Source organism: Colletotrichum abscissum (genome assembly GCF_030869225.1).
Source record: "Colletotrichum abscissum strain IMI 504890 chromosome Unknown Scaffold_13.1, whole genome shotgun sequence".
NCBI lineage: Eukaryota > Fungi > Ascomycota > Sordariomycetes > Glomerellales > Glomerellaceae > Colletotrichum > Colletotrichum abscissum.
This window is the reverse complement of record NW_026850021.1, coordinates 337,610-358,386: the sequence shown is the minus strand read 5'-3', so window position 1 is coordinate 358,386 and position 20,777 is coordinate 337,610. Positions and strand designations below refer to the sequence as shown.

The 20,777-nt window shown below is 54.4% G+C and overlaps 10 protein-coding genes across 10 annotated transcripts; 4 read left to right on the top strand and 6 right to left on the bottom strand.

Moving 5' to 3' along the window:
• Positions 1-243: 243 nt before the first annotated feature.
• Positions 244-1,299, top strand: CABS01_06284 (uncharacterized protein; the record flags this gene model as incomplete). The annotated part of the gene is made up of 1 exon (XM_060539650.1): positions 244-1,299. The coding sequence occupies one exon, from the start codon at positions 244-246 to the stop codon at positions 1,297-1,299; it is 1,056 nt and encodes a 351-aa protein (XP_060404187.1).
• An 806-nt stretch (positions 1,300-2,105) lies between these two features.
• Positions 2,106-3,327, top strand: CABS01_06283 (short-chain dehydrogenase/reductase family Oxidoreductase; the record flags this gene model as incomplete). The annotated part of the gene is made up of 4 exons (XM_060539649.1): positions 2,106-2,179; positions 2,261-2,493; positions 2,556-2,628; positions 2,688-3,327. The coding sequence occupies 4 exons, from the start codon at positions 2,106-2,108 to the stop codon at positions 3,325-3,327; spliced, it is 1,020 nt and encodes a 339-aa protein (XP_060404186.1).
• A 242-nt stretch (positions 3,328-3,569) lies between these two features.
• On the bottom strand, positions 3,570-4,913 carry CABS01_06282 (uncharacterized protein; the record flags this gene model as incomplete). Its single annotated transcript, XM_060539648.1, has 1 exon — positions 3,570-4,913. The coding sequence occupies one exon, from the start codon at positions 4,911-4,913 to the stop codon at positions 3,570-3,572; it is 1,344 nt and encodes a 447-aa protein (XP_060404185.1).
• Positions 4,914-5,408: 495 nt separating this feature from the next.
• On the bottom strand, positions 5,409-6,131 carry CABS01_06281 (uncharacterized protein; the record flags this gene model as incomplete). The annotated part of the gene is made up of 1 exon (XM_060539647.1): positions 5,409-6,131. The coding sequence occupies one exon, from the start codon at positions 6,129-6,131 to the stop codon at positions 5,409-5,411; it is 723 nt and encodes a 240-aa protein (XP_060404184.1).
• A 1,303-nt stretch (positions 6,132-7,434) lies between these two features.
• Positions 7,435-8,320, top strand: CABS01_06280 (uncharacterized protein; the record flags this gene model as incomplete). Its single annotated transcript, XM_060539646.1, has 2 exons — positions 7,435-7,706; positions 7,786-8,320. The coding sequence occupies 2 exons, from the start codon at positions 7,435-7,437 to the stop codon at positions 8,318-8,320; spliced, it is 807 nt and encodes a 268-aa protein (XP_060404183.1).
• Positions 8,321-8,672: 352 nt separating this feature from the next.
• CABS01_06279 (uncharacterized protein) lies at positions 8,673-11,004 on the bottom strand (the record flags this gene model as incomplete). Its single annotated transcript, XM_060539645.1, has 3 exons — positions 8,673-8,795; positions 8,854-10,149; positions 10,207-11,004. 3 exons carry the CDS (start codon positions 11,002-11,004, stop codon positions 8,673-8,675), a joined length of 2,217 nt encoding a protein of 738 aa, XP_060404182.1.
• Positions 11,005-11,921: 917 nt separating this feature from the next.
• CABS01_06278 (F-box domain-containing protein) lies at positions 11,922-14,071 on the bottom strand (the record flags this gene model as incomplete). The annotated part of the gene is made up of 2 exons (XM_060539644.1): positions 11,922-12,031; positions 12,523-14,071. The coding sequence occupies 2 exons, from the start codon at positions 14,069-14,071 to the stop codon at positions 11,922-11,924; spliced, it is 1,659 nt and encodes a 552-aa protein (XP_060404181.1).
• Positions 14,072-16,307: 2,236 nt separating this feature from the next.
• CABS01_06277 (uncharacterized protein) lies at positions 16,308-17,145 on the bottom strand (the record flags this gene model as incomplete). Its single annotated transcript, XM_060539643.1, has 2 exons — positions 16,308-16,546; positions 16,899-17,145. 2 exons carry the CDS (start codon positions 17,143-17,145, stop codon positions 16,308-16,310), a joined length of 486 nt encoding a protein of 161 aa, XP_060404180.1.
• Positions 17,146-17,874: 729 nt separating this feature from the next.
• Positions 17,875-19,122, top strand: CABS01_06276 (glycosyl hydrolase family 88; the record flags this gene model as incomplete). The annotated part of the gene is made up of 1 exon (XM_060539642.1): positions 17,875-19,122. One exon carries the CDS (start codon positions 17,875-17,877, stop codon positions 19,120-19,122), a length of 1,248 nt encoding a protein of 415 aa, XP_060404179.1.
• A 245-nt stretch (positions 19,123-19,367) lies between these two features.
• On the bottom strand, positions 19,368-20,733 carry CABS01_06275 (1-aminocyclopropane-1-carboxylate synthase; the record flags this gene model as incomplete). The annotated part of the gene is made up of 2 exons (XM_060539641.1): positions 19,368-19,413; positions 19,463-20,733. 2 exons carry the CDS (start codon positions 20,731-20,733, stop codon positions 19,368-19,370), a joined length of 1,317 nt encoding a protein of 438 aa, XP_060404178.1.
• Between the last annotated feature and the right edge of the window lie 44 nt (positions 20,734-20,777).

The window sequence follows — 20,777 nt, the reverse complement described above, 5'->3', positions numbered from 1 at the left end:
GCCAAAATGTGGCTGTGGCAGTCACAGCTGAACGCAATTGTGACACTGCATGTAGCATGACTGCCGAGAGGCGGACTTGGCGGACTTTGAGCAATCCTGTTGCTGAAACTAAGTATCTTCACCTGCACCTTTGAAGATTAGATAAATAACACTTGCGCGAGAGTTTTTAGTACGTTGAATGTTTTACCAAACAATCATTTCGCGTTTCCATTGATATTTTGCGCCTTACACTCACTTTTAACCATGACAGGTGCTGCTCTTTTCGTCGGAAGTGATGGACAAGTCGTTACTCGACATGACCTCCCTCCAGTCACAGCACGAGACGACGAGATTCTCATTGATGTCGTCTACTCGGGAGTCAACCCTGCGGATCTCAAGATAGTACACTTCACCAACTTCCGCAACTCTGTCTCGGGAACCGACTTCTGCGGCATGGTCCTAGACTGCCCCGCGCTCGTCGACTCTGGGTTCAAAGTCGGCGACATCGTGGCCGGTCAGAGTGTTGCCCATGGTGAATACTCCAAAGAGTACGGCGCTCATAAGCCGCGCATCTCCACGCCGAAACTTGGCCTTTTCAGAGTCCCTGAGAACATGCCCCGCCCCGACGCTGCAGCCATAACCACCGTCAGCCACACCGCCAGCGACGCATTGTACAACAACTTCAAACTTCCTCTCCCAGGATCCAGTACTGATGTTGTTGAGGGCACGCTGGTTGTATGGGGTGGAGGAACGGCCGTCGGCCTGTCCGCCATCCAGCTGGCCCGAGCTAGCGGGGTTACCAACATCATCACTACGGCATCTCTCCCCCGTCATGATCTTCTCCGAGGACTCGGTGCAACCGAATGCTTCGACTACAAGGATGCCGATGTCTCAGACAAGGTCAGACAAGCGGTCATCAAAACAGGCCACTCTCGGGTATGGGGATTCGAGACCGCGGGGTCGCTCGAATCAAGTCAGCTGCTGCTCGGTGCGCTTACCAACATCAATGCCGATACTCAATTTTCTTGGGTCAATGCAACGGGTGCGCAGCGTCCGCCAAGCGAATCAGTCCTCGGATCCCGAGACTACGATATTGTCTTCGAGGTTGCCGGTGGTCGCCATGTCATCCCCGCAGAACCTGGAAAGGCCTCCAACATGTGGGCTGCTCTCGACTGGGTAGTCAAGAGTTACGGAAAGGGATTCGAGCTTCCTGTCGTGCGTGTGTTCGAGGGTACGGGAGAAAAGGCGCTGGAAGAGATGGAGACGGTGTCCAAGCAAGGAACTTTTGGGAAGCTCGTGCTGAAGCATCCCCTTCAGTGATGCTAACGCTAGGGCTGGTGTTTTCATGCAAATAGTCCGGGGCGGCTGCCAAACCCATCTCTCTCTTTCGAAGAACAAGTCAGGAAAGTGATGGAAGTGAACATCCCAGAGGTGAAGGAAATCCTGGGAGGGAAGAATGGGATGTCAGAAGCAGGAAACGATGCGTACTGATTTCACAATCTGGTAGTCATCAGATTTTAGAAGAGGCGGTTCATAAGGTGCTGACTTATACGGTATACAGGGACAGCGGACTTTGAAGTAATTTTAGTGCTTGAATCTTCAGGTTCCCTTCCCGGTCGGCGGACGGCCAGGGTCCCCACTTTCCTCCACTATCCATCCGCCGTTCCTCCGCTAGTGCTCCGGAGCAATTCCGCCGCATTGTGTACTGTGCCTGACGTGATACACAGTCGGCATTCTGACAGTCTACCGATATAGCTTCAGCCTCCATGCTTGACATCATGCTTTCTACATGTCTCCGAAGCATTTCGCGTGTGCGTCTCAAGAATTTACAAAGTTCCAATAGTACCGAGCGGAGGAACTATCATCGCGCGCGCTTACTTCAAGCCCGATACTTCCGGACTTCGGACTCTATCTTCAGCTTTAAAGCTTAAAGGCACTTATTCAATTCTATGCAACTATTTCAGCGCATCAAGTATAAATGACGATGGACCGATGCCAAATTCATCACCAGACCTCCATCGCATCACAAACCTTTCAGCCTCAAGACAGCCCTCCCCTGCAACTCTCCAGATCTTTTGGAAACTGAGTCTTCCCTCAAGTGGCATCCTCAACACAATCTTTTCAGAATGGCTAATCAGTGGATGCCTCTGAAGGATATGCCTAATTTGAAAGGAAAGATCGCCGTCGTGACGGGCGGCAAGTACGCAACTATCTCCAAATCACCCAAGTGTTGTAAAATCCTCGTCCCTCAGGCGGGTATCTGACAGGACACGGTCAACAGCAGCGATATTGGTCGCGAAATGGCAAGACTTCTCGCACAGAAGAGCGCAAAGGTCTACTTCACCACACGCTCCGATACAACAGCAATCAAAACACGCAATCAAATCTTGGACGCCCATCCCGAAATCGACCCCGAGAATCTGCAGTGGATGACAATGGATGTCACCGACATGCGTAGTGTAACTTCGACAGTGGACAAGCTCAAGGCGAAGGAGCACAAAGTCGACATTCTAGGTACGTCTCATCACTGATCCTTTTTCTCCTTCTTGCCTGGTTCTCACATGCAGATCGTCCAGTCCACAATGCGGCCGCAGGAACAACGTCTACGGAATTGGTTGGACCTGGATGGGAGGTACATATGGCTACCAAGTATGTCAACCAGTCTCGATTAGTTGGAAAAGTTGAGCATAAGGTACTAAACATTGTAGTTTCATCGGCCCCTTTCTCCTCACCAACCGCATGCTCCCGCTGCTGAAGAACGCCCTCAAGGATGAAGACGCCGACGTCCGAGTGGTCACGATGAGCTCAAGTGCTCAAGTCGCATTGGTACCGGGCAAATTTCCATTCAACTTCAACTCTCCCGACTGCTTCTGTAATCCAGTCCCCTCGCCTCCCTGGCAGTGGCGCTATGTCGGTCGCTTCATATTCGGCTTCGACACGATCCGCTACGGCGTATCCAAAGCTGCCAATGCCATACTCGCCCAGGAACTGCAGAAGCGGATGGATGAGCAGAAACTGCCGATTTTATCCATGGCAGTACACCCCGGCGAAGTCGCCACTGAGGGCGTCTTCTCAGTCAATCCTAGTCTGATCAAGACGATTGCGCGTTGGACATTCATCTCCCCAGAGCAGGGCGCTGCGACGCCCGTCTTTGCAGCTGTCTCGAAGGAGATTCGCCAGGATGCCTCCAAATACAAGGGCAAGTTTGTGTTCCCTGGTGGGAAGATCGGAGACCCGAACCCAGTCGCTTCGAATAAGGAGCAAGTTACTGGATTATGGCGCAACGCCAATGAGGAAGTGAATTCGCAGCTTCGCGCTCACGGACTCCCTGGTCTTCAACCATGGTAATCAGGTGCTGAAGTCTCTCGAATCACTTTTGGTAGCTCGCTTGTTGCTGTGCTTCCATGTAGAGTACATGTGTATGTATATGTATGCAGTCAACAACTTAGAAACAAATTGCTATTTCGGATCCTCGAGAGAAGCCACATGCACGTCTCACTGTAACTAGATGAGCACTGCACCACTTCACTGATTTCGTTGCAATGATGAGCAATAGGCTAGTTAACCCATAACGCCAAACTCGGTAGAGCTCAAACACAAGTCCCATAGTTTACAGAAACACAATCTCCGGTGCTCACAACCCACTGATCCACCTTTTCCAATCCCCATAGAAGAGTGAACATCAGCCGCGCAAACTCATCAACCTCAGCAGCCCGGATTCCTCGGGCCACCAGAGACTGTCCCTTTAGGCTATGCAGAAATAAAGGGTCCTCTTTCCGCGCGGCGGCTTCCCAGCGGGCAGGGGAGGAAGCTTCCCAGAGTTCGCCGCGGAGCGTGATACAGACGTCACCGGCACAGTCATGAGTCCAAGTCTCTTTCAGGCTGGTGTATACCCCCGTAGCCATACTCGTAAGAAGGAACGTGCGACGGATGGACTCGGAGAGGATGAAGGCTTGATACAAGCTGGTGACTACGTCCGTCTCAATGGTTTGAGTACATGACATCCTCGATAGAAAGTTGGGAAAAACTGGGGACGTCGTTGCATCTAGCGCTGCCGACTCCCACAGCTGGCGGGCCCAGAGACGCAGGGTGTCTATCAAGTTCTCCGCTTTGCTTCTCCGAGGTATTGACGGGGAGAAGAGGCACAAGAGCAGGTGGATCAAAAGAGCCTGAGTGCGCGCCAGGTGTTGCCTTGTCGAGAGAATCGGGAGAAACGGAGCCTCGTCTGCGGAGTTGGCGGCTAAGAGGGTCATGATGTAATTCGACGACACTGCGTCTACCACGTGCTCGTTACCCGGGGTGATGGTTTGTGCTATAGCAATAGCTGCGTATGCATCCTGGATACACTGGGGCATGGTCGTCTCGGAGTAGAGGTGCTGGTGGATGAAAGGATTGCACCCCTTGTGGAGGAAGCGGACGAGCCAAGATTGCAGTCCGCGGATGAAGTTGGTAAAGACTGCGGCTGGCGGAATTGACACCGGCGCTTCGCGTTGGTAGTCGATGGTCCAGGAGGTGGATTGGAGAAACCAGTTCAAGCCTTCCGCGTTGGGGACATCAGGCCTCGAAGCGCTATCGGAGGTGATCTGGCTCATGACGGCGGAGGAGGTGGAGGAAGACGACGTGGCTGTCATCGTCGTTGCGGCGATATTTGCTGCCGGCCCGGGTGCGGATACCGGAGTAAAAAGGGCCTCATCCAGCACGACCCCGATATTGTCGATGTTGCTTCCTGGCCACGAGGCCTCGATATCCCATCCGGATCCCAGTCGCGAGCTGACATGGCTCGATATAGGCGCTTGTCTACTTCGCCGGACAGTGGGATACGTGCAAACGACTTCCTTGTCCAGACACCGTGAGCAGGCCGGGAGACTTTGGTCGCAACGCCTCTTTGCCTCCACACAAGCAAAGCAGGACTTTTGTTTCGATCTGCGGGCCATGGTGAGCTGATGGGTTGTTGAAGCCAAACAGGTCACTAATCCTCTGGTGGTCGAGAAGACTGAGATGTTGGAGGTCTCGAGAGAGGTTGTGTTGTCCGAAACAAGGTTTAGCTACGGGGGCTAAGTCAGACGCGGAGATCTGGCGGAGTTGCCTGCGGAGATGCAACTCCTATTTTCAATCAATCGCGTGCCCACGGGCCAACGAGGCGCGGCCTGACGATTTTGCATGGAACATCGTCCTTGGAAGCCTGACACGTACACTCGAAGAACATTTACATCGATATCCTGCTCTTAAGTTGGTAGTCAGTCAATGTTGTCAGTGATGGTCTTTACCTCATAAGCCTCAAGAAGAACATATTGAAGCTTTCCAATGCAACAAGTAGCAAAAGAAATGCAAATTGAGAACTCGGAAGTATCCCATTTGGCAAAACCTTTCTTGTCCGTAATCTAGGCTTACAGTGCCTTGACAACCACGCCATCGACTCCGGGCTGAGCTCAGACTTCAAATACAAGCCTCTCTTCACCCCGCTTGACCCTCCAGGAGTTTGTAGCCTCTAACAGCTCCGGACACCCCTTAACCAAGAATCCCCACTTCGTAAAGAAGTCCTCGTTCGCCTCCCATGCCTTCCAGTCCCAGGGTTCGCCCCATACAATTAGCGAAGGCTTGTCGCTGAGGTCCTCGTCCTTGACCTCCAAGATATCAGCGCATAGTTCGTCGTCGTCCAGATCGCCTTTGGCGAGCCCGACGAGAACGTTGTCCCGCAGTCGGGGAAAAGGAAAAAGATCGATCCAGGGATGGTGAAGGACCGTTCTTTGTAAAGGAGTGGGTTGTAGGGCTGAACTGGCCATGCGTGGTTGAAAGGGCATCAAGGGGCCGTAGGAATTATACGGTGAGGTGTAGTCTGCTCGGCACAAGCCTTCTGGAGGAAACCCCATGCAGGAGGCATTGTGAGCGAGGGCGGCTAGAACTCGAAGCCGCACGAGTATATGTAAAGCTTTTGGCCTAGGAGCGTGGAGAGAGTAGTCTTCGTATACTTGCTGTATGCGTGTTCGAGCTAAAGCTTGCCGTCGAGGACACCTGATGAGCTTGCATCCGGCCAATAGCGTAGTCAAAATGCTCTTGTCGTTTCTATAAGCACCTCTGAGGCTGGCGGCTTCAGCTCCAGCCTCGTGCTGTTTGATGGCCGTGTCTCTGACTATCGTGCAGATCACGCCCATGTCATCTGATTCTCCTGAACCCGATGATGCCTGGTCGCCCTTTTTTCCATGTCTCCTACCTGGCCAGGGTGAGTTTGTTGCGACTTTGCATCCTTCCGGAGCAGTACTAACGATACGCGCGCTGGTTGAGCTTATTTTGCAACTTCTTTCTTCGCGCTTGATTAGATATGCCAGTCCAATTGTCGCTAGGCTCCCAAATGTCGCAAAGCATCCCGCACGACTACAGGCACGGTTGTTCCTAGATGTTGAGCAATTCGAGTTGTCGCAAAAGTCTAAGTGACTATCGGATGGTGGCAATCACTGAGACGGGGTGCGATGATGAAAGGTGGAAAGGTGGAAAGGAGAAATCGGAAGCCACTGCCGGCGTTTAGAGTTTAGAGTTTCTAGCGTCGGGCCTAAATCCGGCGTCCGATGCCCCGCGATGACTTCATAAGGAAAGGGCATGTTGGTGGAAATAGCTACTAGCCCCATCCATGTTGTCTTTCAACGGTAGGACCTAGCTAAGGTATGGTTGGAATAGCCATGTCGGCAAATTTAGAAGTTGTTGAAATCGTAGCAGGATCGTCAGTCAATTTCGTTGGGAAAAATGAAATATTCCGCCAAAACCCTGCCAGTTCTGGATGTTCAGTTGTTGGTGCACGACGAGATGAGACTGACTCAGAGGGCGGGTGTTCAACAATACTGCCCTTCCATCCAAAGCCGCTAGCTGTCAGCCCAACTTTTTCGATCAACTACAGGCAGCGGCTTTCATCTCATCTGAAAAGCGACTTGTCTCATGGTAAATTCTTCTTGGCTGAGGGATGGATGATGGCTGTCATGTTCCTTTGACGCTTGTCCAACCTTACAGCAGGGCTGAGCAGACGATCCGCCCATCATCCAGGGGCTGAAAGGTCAGCAAATTAGCAGATCAAATCCTCATAAATCCGTCTTGGTATGTCGCATTGCTTTTCATTGGACCTTAATCGTTACCCCAAGAAATCCGCAGCACTGCCTTGCCTGGTGCGAACACTCCATAGCGCACTCGCACTCGCTTAACGCAATAAACCGGGTCCCACATGAGCGGCCTCCCGAACGGGGGCCGGGGGACATTGCAGATCTGCGCCGAAGGTCCGTCCGGCGAGAGCTTACATGATCGGAGGCATCACGTTCAAACAAAAATGCGCCATGAAATCAGATAATTGAAAAAGATTTCCGTTATTGAGCTTGGGTAGCTTTTCCCTTCACGCTGGTTCAGAGAGGCCCTTCTCCCGCTACTCTCGACATCGCCAAACCTACACCCGGCAACATCAGCACTAACACCGCAATGACACGCTCCCTTCGATACCGCGACGGCGTAGCAATCGCCCAAACCATCGTCTTCCTAGTTTACCTCGCCTTCGGCGTCCTCTTCTGCATCCAAAAGAAAATGGGCTGGTTCGGCATCTCCTTCATCTCCGCCATCCGCATCGTCGGCGCCGGCTGCATGCTGGGAACACTCACAAACTCTTCGCGCGCAGTCTGGGCCGCCATCTTTGTCTGCGAATCCCTCGGTCTCGTGCTCTTGACCTTTGTACTGCTTGATCTGCTCAAGAGGGTGTAAGTCCCCGTCTCTATCCAGTGTCCACTGCTTTACAAAAGAGAACACCAACGCTCACACACACCACCCACGAAACAGCAACGCCTTCGTCCAGGTCCTGACACAATGGCACTTCCGCATCCCCGAACTAATCTGCTGGGCCGGCCTCGGTATCTCCATCGCAGACTACATCGTCGCAGCCAAAAAGACATCCGACGCCACGGCGCCCGGCACGCTCACGAGGGCGGGCGTAGGCCTCTTTGCCGCGCTCTACTTCTGGGGCGTCCTCCTCTTCGTGCTTCTAGCGAAGGAGTGGAGGCGGATTCCGCAGGCAGAGAGGCGGGCCATGGTCGGGTTCGCGGGGTGTTTCCCCTTCATGGTTATGCGGATCTCGTATACGATTGCCTATGTGAGTACCGGGGAGAGGAGGTTTAGTGCGGTGAGTGGGGATACGACAACATATCTGTTCATGACGGTCTTGATGGAGTTTGCAGTACTGGGGTGTGTTGTGTGGACTATTTGGGGGCTGGATAGAGTGTATGAGCAGGTGGAGGCAGTGCGTGGGAAAGATACTGGTGAAGTGGATGATCTCGTCGAGTCTGGAGGGCAGAGATCGAGACACTTGGAAAATTGATAGACAGTAGCTTCCTGCATTTCAATTGAATTCGTCAAACCCACGGGGGACCAGTCAATGAAATGGCTGGTAATGAGCCGCCCATAGGCACGGCGATATCGGATATTGTCAGAGCATATTCACATCTACTGGCAATGGGCAAGCAGACAACGTGTAAAATACTAACAAGTTAGTTGTTCCTTTTATTTACCTAGCTACATCGAACGCCAGTTGTCAGTGGTAATGAAATAGAAAGTAAAAACCTTTTACCTTGGTCGATTCTTTTGCAAATATGCAACCCTGCCTCGAGGGTCTTGATAACTTTCATTTGAAGCCATGCTGTTAGATATTTCTAGCCTCTCCACCTGCTACCTCACATCTTGACGCGGAACAAGTACCGAAGACGGACTTGAGCAAGATCGTAAGCAATATACTCGTTGTATATGAGGGATGCGCCTGGAACATTGGTGGGGCCCGGCGTAACGCTCACGTCGGGCTGCGAAATCGTTAGTAATAGATCTTTGCGTTGCAATTGAGGTGCGGCTTGTCCTCACCATCTGGATTCCCTTAAGGTCCGGGTTGACACAGCTAGCATCCTTCCACTTGCTCGGCCCGGTGTTACCCTGACCCCAAGTGGACCACATGCCGCCTGCCTTTGCATCATCGCCCGCGTTATAACTTGCTCTCGTAAGCTTCTGCATTGGGTCACCAAGCTCAGCCTCGCAAAGCAGCAGCAACGCCTGACCCCCTGAGTTATAGGAGGCGCAGTAGTTTGCTGACTTGCTCGACATGTCTGCAAGGTAAATGCCCTTGCCAAACATGTAGCCCGACACGGGGGCCTCAGGAGGGGCGATTCGGAGACCCTGGCTGAGAATACCACCATAGTTGGTGACTCGGGAGCCATGCCACAGCAATCTGCGGTCGGACTTGATGGATGAGAACTCGCTCTTCTCGAAGCGCTCCAGCTCGCCCTGTCGTTCAATCCGGAAGATGTCCTCAATCTTGTAGGTGTGGCCGTGGGTAGAGCCCCTGGATCCATTCAGGTATTCGGCAAGAAGGGTAAACTCGGCGCTCTTGCGGTCAAGGGGAGTCATCTCCTCCATTCCGAGACCCTGGTACTGTCTGTCGGCTTGGTGAACGTCCGTATTCTTGCGATCAACCTTCATAAGGTCCGCTGCGACCTTCATGTCAGACAAACTGTCGAGCAAGTCGACTTCCTTCTTCAGCATAGCACCAGATCCAATGATGGGCGGACGGTTGCGACCAAAGGCGTGGGGTATCAGCGAGTAGTACGAGTTGGACAAGTGCTCAGTCGCAGCCGGGACCGACATGTGGTATTCGGAGTCGGCAAGCGTGCTGTCGTTGAAAAGAGCGGCCAAGTCTTTGAGCACCTGGAAACCTCTGAGAATGGTATTCTTGCTGAGCTTTCCGAGAGGCAGCTTGTTGGCATCGTAGTTCATGGAGGTCATGGCCTCGCGGAAGTATTGCTGGTTGAAGATGAGGCCCATCAAGTCCTGCACCGGTTGAGGAAGGGAGGATTTGACTGGGTCTGCCATCTCGTCGTCGCTGTCGTCCTCTTCCTTCTTGACGTCGCCGGCCGCTCCCTCCTCATCGTCTTCTTCATCGTCGTCCGAGTCTGGCTCGTAGCTACGCTCAACAAAGGCATACTTGCCGGGTTTGGGAGGGTCTGCGCGCTTGGCCCACGCGATACCACTCTTGTCTTTGAACTTCTTGTCGTAGTTCTTCAACGCGTCGTCGAGGCTACCATTGCCGAGGACAGCACACTGGCCGAATTCTCCGACTCTGCCCCAGCGGGTCCACGTTTTGAACGTTTTGCCATCTTGAACAAGCTGCGGGTACGATTAGATGGCGGCTTGGACTAGTACCATCAGTCGGCGTGCACATACCTGAATACGATAGAACTTGTTGTTATTGTTTGAAGCATTCGTTTGGTTCAGAGATGCGTCGTAGATGACACCGTCGGGTGCAATGTAGACGGTTCCCTGGACCTTGCAGCCCTCGTCAAGAGGAACCACGATTCCTTTGGAGGCTGTCTGGGCATCGCCACTTGCAGCCTTCTTTTTCACGTCGGTCTTGTCGTCAGCATCGTCGGCCACGGCCGCAGAACCAGCAGCCTTCTTCTTGCCCTTGACACCGGCGGCAGCCTTCTGCTTCTTGACGTCGGGCTTGGCATCAGCATCACTGTCATTGTCAGACTGAGCATCTGCCTTGGCGCGTTTCTTGCTCGCGGCACTGGTCTGGGATGCAGCGCTGACTTGAGACTGCGACTGCGAGCCATTCTGCTGCGAGCCGTTGGTGGCTGTAGCCGGGGCGGCCTTTGCCTTGGTCGTTGTGGTTTTGCCGGGCTCAAAATCGCTCTCGGCGGCCTTGGACCCCTGAGACTCGGACTTCTCGGCCCAATCAAGGGTGACGATGAAGATGTCATTCTTCTGAGCGGAAGCAACTTTGGTGGTTACAGCTTTGAATTCCTCGAGTGTCGTGATAAGGTGAGTAGTCTTCTTGGTGATTGACTTGGCGATGCCGGCACCGAGGGAGGAGAGCCACGACTCGAGATCCGTCCGCTTCTTGTCAAAGGTGCCACTGATGGCAATGACAGTGCCAGCCAATGGCTGGGCCGCAGGGGTGGTGGGAGCAGCGCTTGTAGCTGCTGCAGCTGTTCTCCCGGATCTCCTTGGAGCGGACATTGTGGGTGGGATGTGGAGGTTATGCGGCTATGTATACAGGGGAGCTTGATTCAGGGAAACAGAGCTTGGAGAGTATGACAGGGGTCCCCGTGTTGAGTGACCGAGTCCAATCGATGGTGGTTGTGTGAGATTCTAAGATGGAAAAGAAAGTGAAGATGAAAGACGAAAAGATGAAAGGGAGTCGAGATGATTTATTTCGCTGTGCCTCCTTTGACTTTGGATCAGAAAAGCAAGTCAGCTCATTGCCAATTGGAGTTACCTCACCTAGTGCCTTGGGACCTGGGTGGAAGGTGCCGCACGCTTTCAGCTCCTTCTGGACGAACCAACATGGTCCTGCAGGCACCAACGCCGCTGGTGCCTGGCGCACGAGCCACCGCGACTGGTCGAGGTCCTCGCGAGTTCACGTGCCGTCTCAACATCAAGGTACCGCCGTACCACCACAAGTAACGGAGTACTTCACTGTCAACCACTTCTAGGTGCCAATCAAGGTACCTAGATACTTGACGATGTTTCTCCCCTGGAGACGCTTTTCAGTTTTAGAGGAGCTCCTGCCTGGAGCAAGGTATTGGCTTCAAATTGCAGTGTACCTCAAGTTTGCCATCTGAAGTATCCGAATCGCTTCATGCCCATCCGTATGCCAACCCTGATTGACTTCCTTGAGCGGGCCAGCTGCCTAGATATCTACATGGTGGGTCCTTTCATCCCAATTCCATACTCTATACCGACTGTAATACACCTCCAGAAGCAAATGCATGGCCAGCATCACCAGACGGGAAACCTCAAGTCTTCGACTCGATGGCTAGACTCCCCATTCAGCCACCAAGATTCTCCAATTGCCCCCCCAAAAAAGTGGCCATCATAGGAAGAAAAGTCGAGCAGAATTACGACCCAGGCCTAATTGTTTCCTATACCATCGTCTACTGAAACACAATCGGGTAAAAGCCTTGCTCGTAGGCTATCGTGTCTTCGAGGCCATCCAGCGCTTCCTCAATTCCATCTGGAAAGTAGCCTCCTGACTCCATTTGTTCTGGATCGAGTATCAAGTCGTCAGCCATTATGTAGTATTCACCCCTCGCCAGCTCCGCCATCCTATTCCACGGCCACTGAAGCAGCGACCACGTTGACTAGACCGTAGTACTCTGAGAATGGCGAATACTTCAATGAGAACTTGAAGGACCGAAGTGGGGAAAGGTTCCATGTGAACAGCGGTTGGACATGGGTTAGTCGATCCTAAACCATAGGGAAGTTCCGTTTCAAAGGGGCACTTGTGCCCCGTATGGTGAAAGGGAAGCCGGTCAATACAGCACTTCTGTTGGGTCCGGTGCGCTCTCGACGTCCCTTGAAAATCCGCGGGAAGGAATAATTCTCACGCCAGGTCGTACTCATAACCGCAGCAGGTCTCCAATGTGAACAGCCTCTGGTTGATAGAACAATGTAGATAAGGGAAGTCGGCAAAACAGATCCGTAACTTCGGGATAACGCAAGAGCTAAAGGGAGTTGCAGCACGTAACTACTGACCTTGTATCGCGTCCATTATGTCATCTTCCAGAATGTCGTTGTCCATGTCATCGTCAATCTCATCGTCCATACCATCGTTCGAATCTTCGTCATCTTCTTCGTCCGTTTCCGGGTTGCGCTTACGCTCGGGCGGGATATCAACCATGATTTGCTTTGCCAAGTCTCCGACAAAATGCCTCCAATCGATGCCTGTGTACTCGCGTCTGCTCACAGTCTTGTCCGGCACCCCGTCTGCGGCTTGAACCCATACCCTGGCGCTCGTCATAGACATGCGCTGAGCAGGACAACCGACCATGATATGTTTCAGATCGAGGTCGGGGACGTCGCGCAGACTCTGGAGAAATCGAGCCCACATGTTGAGAATGGAAATGTCGCCTCTCGCGTTATAGTCCCCTTGAACAGCTCCTGTACGGCTGCGGAGCGTGACCTTCCACAGCTCGAGATTCCTCAGTGTTGGTGTAAGCTTTCGCACGACTTGGAGAAGCCGCTTCGGCTCAACTTCAACGAAGCCCAAGTTGATCTCTTCCAGATGGGGAAACGCTACCGGAGCTGGAGGCATCGGTAGCTGGTTGTCGTCCGGTTCAGAATGAGCACCGAGGACAGGTGTACCCAGCCAGTCAATGAATTCATCAACAGCATCAGAGTTATGGCCTGGGTGCGCAAAGTTCAACCGCAGATGCTTGAGGTTCGGCATGTGACCCAAGAAGAGACGCAGGGAATAATCGTGTCGACGTCGTAATTGAGTTCCCGCGCTGCCTGTGAGTGACGTGACTCGGAAGGGGCCGGTCGCTACGTTCACAACGCTCATAAAGGTCTCGATGCCCTCGAGGACCGGGACGAGCTTGGGCTTGAGGTATTTGGTGAAGAGGTTGTAAGCGTCGTCAGAGGGCACGCCTTGCTGGTGGCGGAGCAGTTCGAAGGCACTGGGCCGGGCACCAGCATGACCAAGTGCGGTAAAAAGGGTGATGAAGACTTTGTTGGTGTAGGCGACCATCTCATCGATAGGTATGCGCAGAAGATCTACTCCGGTATCCTGGCGGAGTGTGGTGGCGCCGTAACTCGCCCAGCTGACCTCGAAGCCATCCCGAAAGCCCCTTCCCGCGGAATGGTAGTCACGAATGCCCACAGTTTTGAGGTTCTTGAGGTTTTTGAAAGCCTCCGTCAGCATAGCGACGTCTTGACCGCTGTTGACCAGGGTGTGGTGATCGGATTGGGCTTCGCGATAGCGGGTTTCCTGGGCTTCTTCTCCTGGGGAAAAGTAATGGCGTGTGAATGTATTAAGGCCGATGATGACATAGTCGAGACAATCACTCAGCCGCGACTTGCTGATGTCGATGAGGGTCTGTAGGCTGAATTCGGTGAGCATGAATTGGCGTTGAGTAAAGAACTCCTTCATGAACATATTGAACATGGACTGCTCTATGGATCTGCATGTCAGACGAAGGCTTCCCAGGTCGGGAGTTGACAATTGATCCGATATGCGAATGAGAACCTCGAGAGGCACTTTGTTGAAGGGCGATTTGGACTGAGGGTTTGCCGGCGCATCCATGACTGATATTGAGAGCTGAGTATTCTCTTTTCTAGAGAGTATTCTCTTTTCTAGAGAATAAACAAAGAGAATAAACAGAAGAAACTCAAAGACGCGAGAAATACCAAGGGCAATGATATCCTGCCAGCAGCTCCCGATAGTTGGGTCGATGGACGTAATGATTAGTATGGAAGTCCAATGAATCAGAGTGGGTGGGGCGAAGCTTCACGATCCAGGCAGAAGCGGGGAACTCGCAGGTGAGTTGCTGATGCTTTTCGGAAGTGTCAGAAGCGGGAAAGAATTGGCCGAGATTGGAAGATTCGCACAACTCAAAGTAATTCAGTACCAGTATACACGAGACAGGTACCTACCTAGTTGCAGATGCCGGGCAGGAAGGAGCTGTTGCTGCTTCAGCCTTGCCAAATCCGATCGTTGCCTGTCGGTACCCGTATGTCGATAATTCTGGGTCGTTCCTGCCTAATGGTAGTCGAGTTCTGGAAGGTGACGTGCAGTATGAGGACGTCGCACAACTGCTGGAAGGTGCGACCAATGGCGCAGACTGCGCTGGGTCGTTGTTGCTGATTGGCTTGTGGCTGTCCTAGTCTGCCCTTTTTAGGGACCTTGTTAGCCGGAAAGCTGCTGTAAGGCATCATTAAGTTTGGTGCCTCCAGTCTGGCAAAGGAAGCTGCGTCCAATTGGCAAGGGCGACCACAGTGACATTCAAGATTGACATGGAAGAAGCTTGGGCCATCACCCACCTGCCCTCCCGCCGGGAGCACGGAGCAACTCCAACCTGCAGCGCACCTTCCATTGATGACTTGCGAGTCGGGCGGTCTTCGGGTCCCCACCTCAGTCACCAGCCACACACGCCTGTGGACAAGGCGATAAGGTAGTCAAGCCACAAGAACAGGTGGCTTGTACCATGTGGCTCATGCTTCCTAGGCAAATTGGGTTCAAACTCTATCGTCGGCAAAAGCAGTCGTTTTTGCCCTTTTTGCATAATCAAGGCAATTCAGCAATCGAGCGATCCTTGAACAGCCCGTCGGCTTGCTCATCTCAGGTTAAAACAGACTCTCGGGGGCGGCTATTTGACGCCATATGAGCTTAATCCATCGTCGTCTTGACTTTGACGGGTAGGCAGTCGGCTGGCGCACTAACGAACATCTTCAATCGTCTGAATCAGTCTCACTTTCACCCACAGACAGCGTGACCAACACTCGACTCAAGACAAGAACGTCTTATCTGCCGATCAGACTCACAGGAGAGGGAACGGAAAAGCAAAGACCACCAATCCACCCACTCAGTTCCTTGGCGGAGATGGCGACTCGCAGATTTCGCCACTACGCCTCACTCTGTCTGATTATACAGATTGACACTGGGCAGTGAGTTCACTCAGAACGAAAGCGAATTACATCACTGCCACCGTGCCACGCAGAACACTCATCACACAGTATCCGTACGGATATACACCGAGCCTGCTGCCCCTGTGCCCCTGAATGACATACCTCGCCTCCCGAAGACTGGAGCCACGATGGACCAGAATGTGTTTGGTCTGCTCTCTCGGAATCAACCGGCCAAAGTCACATTCGGCACGGGAGCCATGTTTGCTTAACGGGTGGCTGATTTTCTTTCATGCTCTTTGTTTTTTTTTCTGCCCTGGACTGGAGATCCGGTTCATCGCGCCGACGTTTGGCTCGGAAGTGTCGCAGATTTATCGCTGCTGACATCTGTCCCCAGCAGGGTTACTTCAACACCTCGATGCGACTGTCTTGGCAATGAAGCTAAAATACATGGCCAATTTCATCGATTAAACAACGTGCCGGCGTCAACAGCGCGAAAAGACACGCAGGGAGTTTATCATAGTACGGCGAGATCAAGTGATTATTTGACCACTCACAGGACCATTCGGCGGAAGCTCTCAAAAAGAATCAACAGAACTTGGCCGACCATGAAATATTGCGCAATCGTTATCAAATACCAGGCATCTTTGCAGCCGGCCGAGAAAAGCTGATCTCTTGAACTGTTTGACCGTTGGACTGTTTAATAGAACAGTCGTTGGAGGCTCACTCATGCCCATGCAGCGCATTTCGGCCAGAGTCCACAATCCACACCGCGTCGCCGAATATCTCTCTTCGAATGTTTTCATATTGGGAGTTTGTCCGGCTGGGCGCTCCATGATCCATCAATCATCAGCCCGGGAGGCCAACCAAACAAGCCAAGAACATGCAAGACCAACACTCATCCCGAACCTACAGTCTTACATCGATAATGAGCGCGGGCTGAAGAGTCGCACCCGACGTGGGGCCATCCCGTTGAGCGAGCTCTGAGATGAAGGGGTGCAGCGAATACGCAGCTTGGCAACGCAACGTCCAGGGCCCCCGACGGTGCCCACATCACGCGCAAAAATTGTGCCTATTGTGGTCTTGAGCTCCTCAAATTCCCTTTCGTCCATGCCAACTCCAACGGTCATCCAGTGTCGGGCATATCCCGCCCGGGCTTGGCCCTAGCAGAAAAGATCAAAGGTCATCTCAATTGTCCAAATGCCCAAGAAAGTCAATACTTGTTGGCCTTTATCCGCGGCGACGGACCCATAAGTTTAAACTGATAGAGAAGGTGAACGCCCTGCAACTCCCGGGGCCGCTTAGGACTGCGGACGGGTCTGCTCTTACGAATGCTAGCTAGTCTCTACGGATACTCAGGTACTAGCACGACTAGCACGACTAGCAACGGAGCGGCGTAGCACTTGAGAAGCGAAGCAGGCCCGCCGTCTTTCAATCTTCTCAAGACGTGCCAAGACGTTGCCAAGACGCGTACGTGGGGAGCCTCAACCGTCGTTCTCATCACTCACTGGATCCGGACCTTATTTCTCCATCCTCCGTCCAACATCCCATCCACTTCTTCGCCAGAACGGGCCAAGCAGGCGGAGATGAACCGTAGAGGGGGTGGGATGCGACGATACCTGGCTCGTAAACAAGCTCCCACTGTGCTGGCGACGACCTCGAGATAGCCGCTGGCGTATCTGTCTTTGCAGAGTACTGGGCAGGGCATAGAAGCACATCATATTCCTCTTCGACAGCGGTGGACTTGTCCGACATGGTGCGGGCGGTGCGGGATGAGAAACAAGATGACCATGATGGATCTCTAGTTCCTGGATATTTTCTGCCCTGCCCTTGGCTTCCACTTGGCAATCCTCTGCCTTTCTTCCAACCCCTGATTCCCTGATCTCCCGGCCTCAAGCCCAGTGCTGTTCATTGCTCCAATCTGCAAACCCCTCGTCCTCGCAGTCGCCATGCTCTGCTTGGCTATCCCCATCTGATCATTCTGGTGATGATCAATAAGCGCAACCCCCCCACTGTCGTCCCTAATCACTCCAACTCATCCCAGAACCCCGTCGATGGATCCTTCGTTGCACCGTTGCACCTTTCCCCCCCCCCCCCCCCCCCCCCCCCCCCCCCCCCCCCCCCCCCCCCCCCCCCCCCCCCCCCCCCCTCCCCCCCCCTCCCCCCCCCCACCCCCCCCCCCCCCCCACCCCCCCCCCCCCCCCCTCCCTCCCCCCCCCCCCCCCCCCCCCCCCCCCCCCCCCCCCCGTCGGGTGCTCTCCAGCAAACATGGAGGCGCAGACGAACCGGCTTGTATCCGATCTTGGATTCAAAAGAGCTCCCTTCCCCCCAGCCTTAGCCGTCTTTTGAGGAAGCTTGGCGACTCAGATCTGGCTCCTTCATCCGCTTGCTTCTCACTCCTCCTGTCGTGATTTCCGAATCTCGACATAGTCACTCTTTTGAACCTCCCAAAGCAAAGCAAAACCCCTCATACCAAAGTCCATAATGAAGTCCGTCCTCTTCTTCGCGACCGCCGCGGCGGCCGCCGGTCCTTACCTCGCCTGGACCGCCGACTCGTTCACCAAGCACGAGATCGACAACAAGAAGCCGTACCACTACACCAAGGCCGTCCTCTACGACGGCTTCGAGGCCGCCATCGAGCTCACCAAGGATGACGCCCTCGTCGACTGGTACCGCAGCCGTATCGATGATCTCGTCGTCCAGTCCAACGGCAGCATTCTGAACTGGAAGCCCACCACCTACTCCCTGGACGAGTACCGTATCGGCAACAACATCCTCTGGTGGTACGAGCGCACCGGTGAGGAGAAGTACAAGACCGCCGCCAGAACCATCCGCGACCAGCTTGTCGAGCGCCACCCCCGTACCGACGAGGGCGGCTTCTTCCACCGCAGCCCCGACTACGACTACCAGATGTGGCTCGACGGCATCTTCATGGCCGACACCTTCTACGCAAAGTGGACCTCCCTCTTCGACAAGGACAACACCACCGCCTGGAACGACATTGTCAACCAGTTCGAGGTCATTGACAAGCACACCCGCAACTACACCACCGGTCTCCTGTACCACGGCTTCGACGAGAAGATGGAGGCCGTCTGGGCCAACCAGATCACCGGCGCCTCTCCGCTCACCTGGTCCCGTGCCGTCGGCTGGTACGCCGTCGCTCTCCTCGAGGTCCTTGAGCTCCTCCCCCGCGGCCACCCCGGCGTCACCACCCTCTCGCGCTTCTTCGTCACCCTCGCCGAGGGCCTGAAGAACGCCCAGGACAGCACCACCGGTGGCTGGTGGCTCATCATGGACAGCCCCTACGTCGGCCGCCCCAAGAACTACATCGAGTCCTCCGCCTCCGCCCTCTTCGTCTTCTCCTGGCTCAAGGGTATCCGCCTCGGCCTCCTTCCCGAGCGCCGCTTCTTCCCCGCCGCCGCCAAGGGCTACCAGGAGCTCACCACCTTTGTCGTCGAGAACGCCAACGGCACCGTCAACTGGAACGGCACCGTTGAGGTCGGCTCCCTCAAGAGCAACGCCAGCTTCGAGTACTACACCTCCGTCCCCATCGCCATGAACGACTACAAGGGCGTCGGCCCCTGGATGTTCGCCTCCTACGAGTGGGAGACCTTCAACCAGACCTCCGCCGGAGGTGGCAGCCGTCCCCGCGGCCCCGGTCGTGGTGGTCCCCGTGGTGGCCCTCGTGGCCCCCGCGGTCCCCGCACCTTCAACCGCCGCTACCACTTTTAAGAGAGTAGGGGTGGAAGTGTCTAGGAGGAAACCTAAAGACGTGACGGAAGCATACGGTCGATGATATCAAAGAGTCATGGCCCTCAAGCGTGTACATGAATTAAACTTAATTTCTTAATCCCTCCTCTGGGGGCGTCTGTACATTTTTTTCTTCTCCCTCGTTTATCTGGACATAGATTCGTTTCTCCCTGATTATGTGTTGATCGTCTCCGTAATGCGTGATGTTCTGTCTGTTGTCTGGGTGCCTAGTGTGACAGTTGCCAAGGCAGGTTCTTCAAAGTATCGTCGATTCTGTAGTCATGTTAGCCAAGTTCTCAAGCACGTCTCCCCGTAGACTCACCTTTTCAACCCTTCGGCCACGATATCCTCCTCCTGCGTATAAACCAACCGAAACCACCCCGGCGCAAGACAATGCTCTTCCCCCGGATGTAAAAACACACCCCTCTCGACAAACCTCTCCGCCAACGCAAACTCTCTGTCCCGATCTGACTCATATTCCCCCTCCTCCCACGGCGGCGGCAACCACGGCGAGAGATCAATATACACAAACAACCCAGCATTCGCCTCCACATACCCAACCCCCATCTCCCTCAACCTCCCCGTCACAAATCCATACGCGCCCGCGATGGCTCGCCTCGAACTAGCAATAAACTCATCATGCCACACCCGATCCTCAAACATGGCAGCCGCGATCGCGACGGACGGCCCGGCAGGACTATGAAACCTCACCACGCTCGAAAACGCCTCGTGCAGCGCCGCGTTTCTCGACACGAGCGCGCCCAGCCGCAGTCCCGACGACGCAAAGTCCTTGGCCAGGCCGTACTCCACGTGCACCAGGTCCGGATCGGTGATGCCCGCCGGGTCGATAGACAGCACCGACGTGAACTCGGGCATCTCCTCACAAGACCTAAACACGGAAAGCCCATACACCTCATCACTGACAAGATGAATCTTGTGCCTCCCACAAAACCGCATAATCGCCACAAGCGTCTCGCGGGGGTAACACCGTCCCAGCGGATTACTCGGATTCACAATCATCACCGCCCTAACCCTTACCCCCTTCCCCATCTCTCTCCGCACCGCAGCCTCCATCTCCTCAATCACCACGTCCGGCAGGAAACACGTCTCGGGCGTGGTATCGGCATACACGACCTCCACCCCCATCTCGTTCCCGAAATCGAGCTCGAACCGCCCATACACCGGCCTCGGCACCAACACACCCTCACCAGGCGACGCAAGCGCAAACGCGAGAATACACTGCACGGCCGTCGCCCCCGCCGCGACCCTCACATGCTCCATGTTCAGCGGCGCATGGGGACTGAACGTGGCATTCAAATGCCCCGCCATCGCGGCGCGGAGACGGGCGCCGCCGGCGGTGCTGTAGCCGTACCCGAAGACGTCGGGCGGGAGCGGGACCGTGGCGGCGAAGGCGGCGACGGCGGGCTGCATGAGGGCGTTGCTTGCGCTGCCGAAGGAGATGAGGCCCGAGGGATTGGTGGAGGCCGAGTAGGTCTGGACGGGGGCGAAGCGCCACGGCCGATGGAGGGCCGAGGCGGTTTTGGCGGCGCGGGGCGAGAGCATCGCGCCTTTGGGGGACGTGGTGCAGGTCATTTGTGTTTGTTTGCGTAAGTGTGGTTTTTGGGAAACGAAAGCCT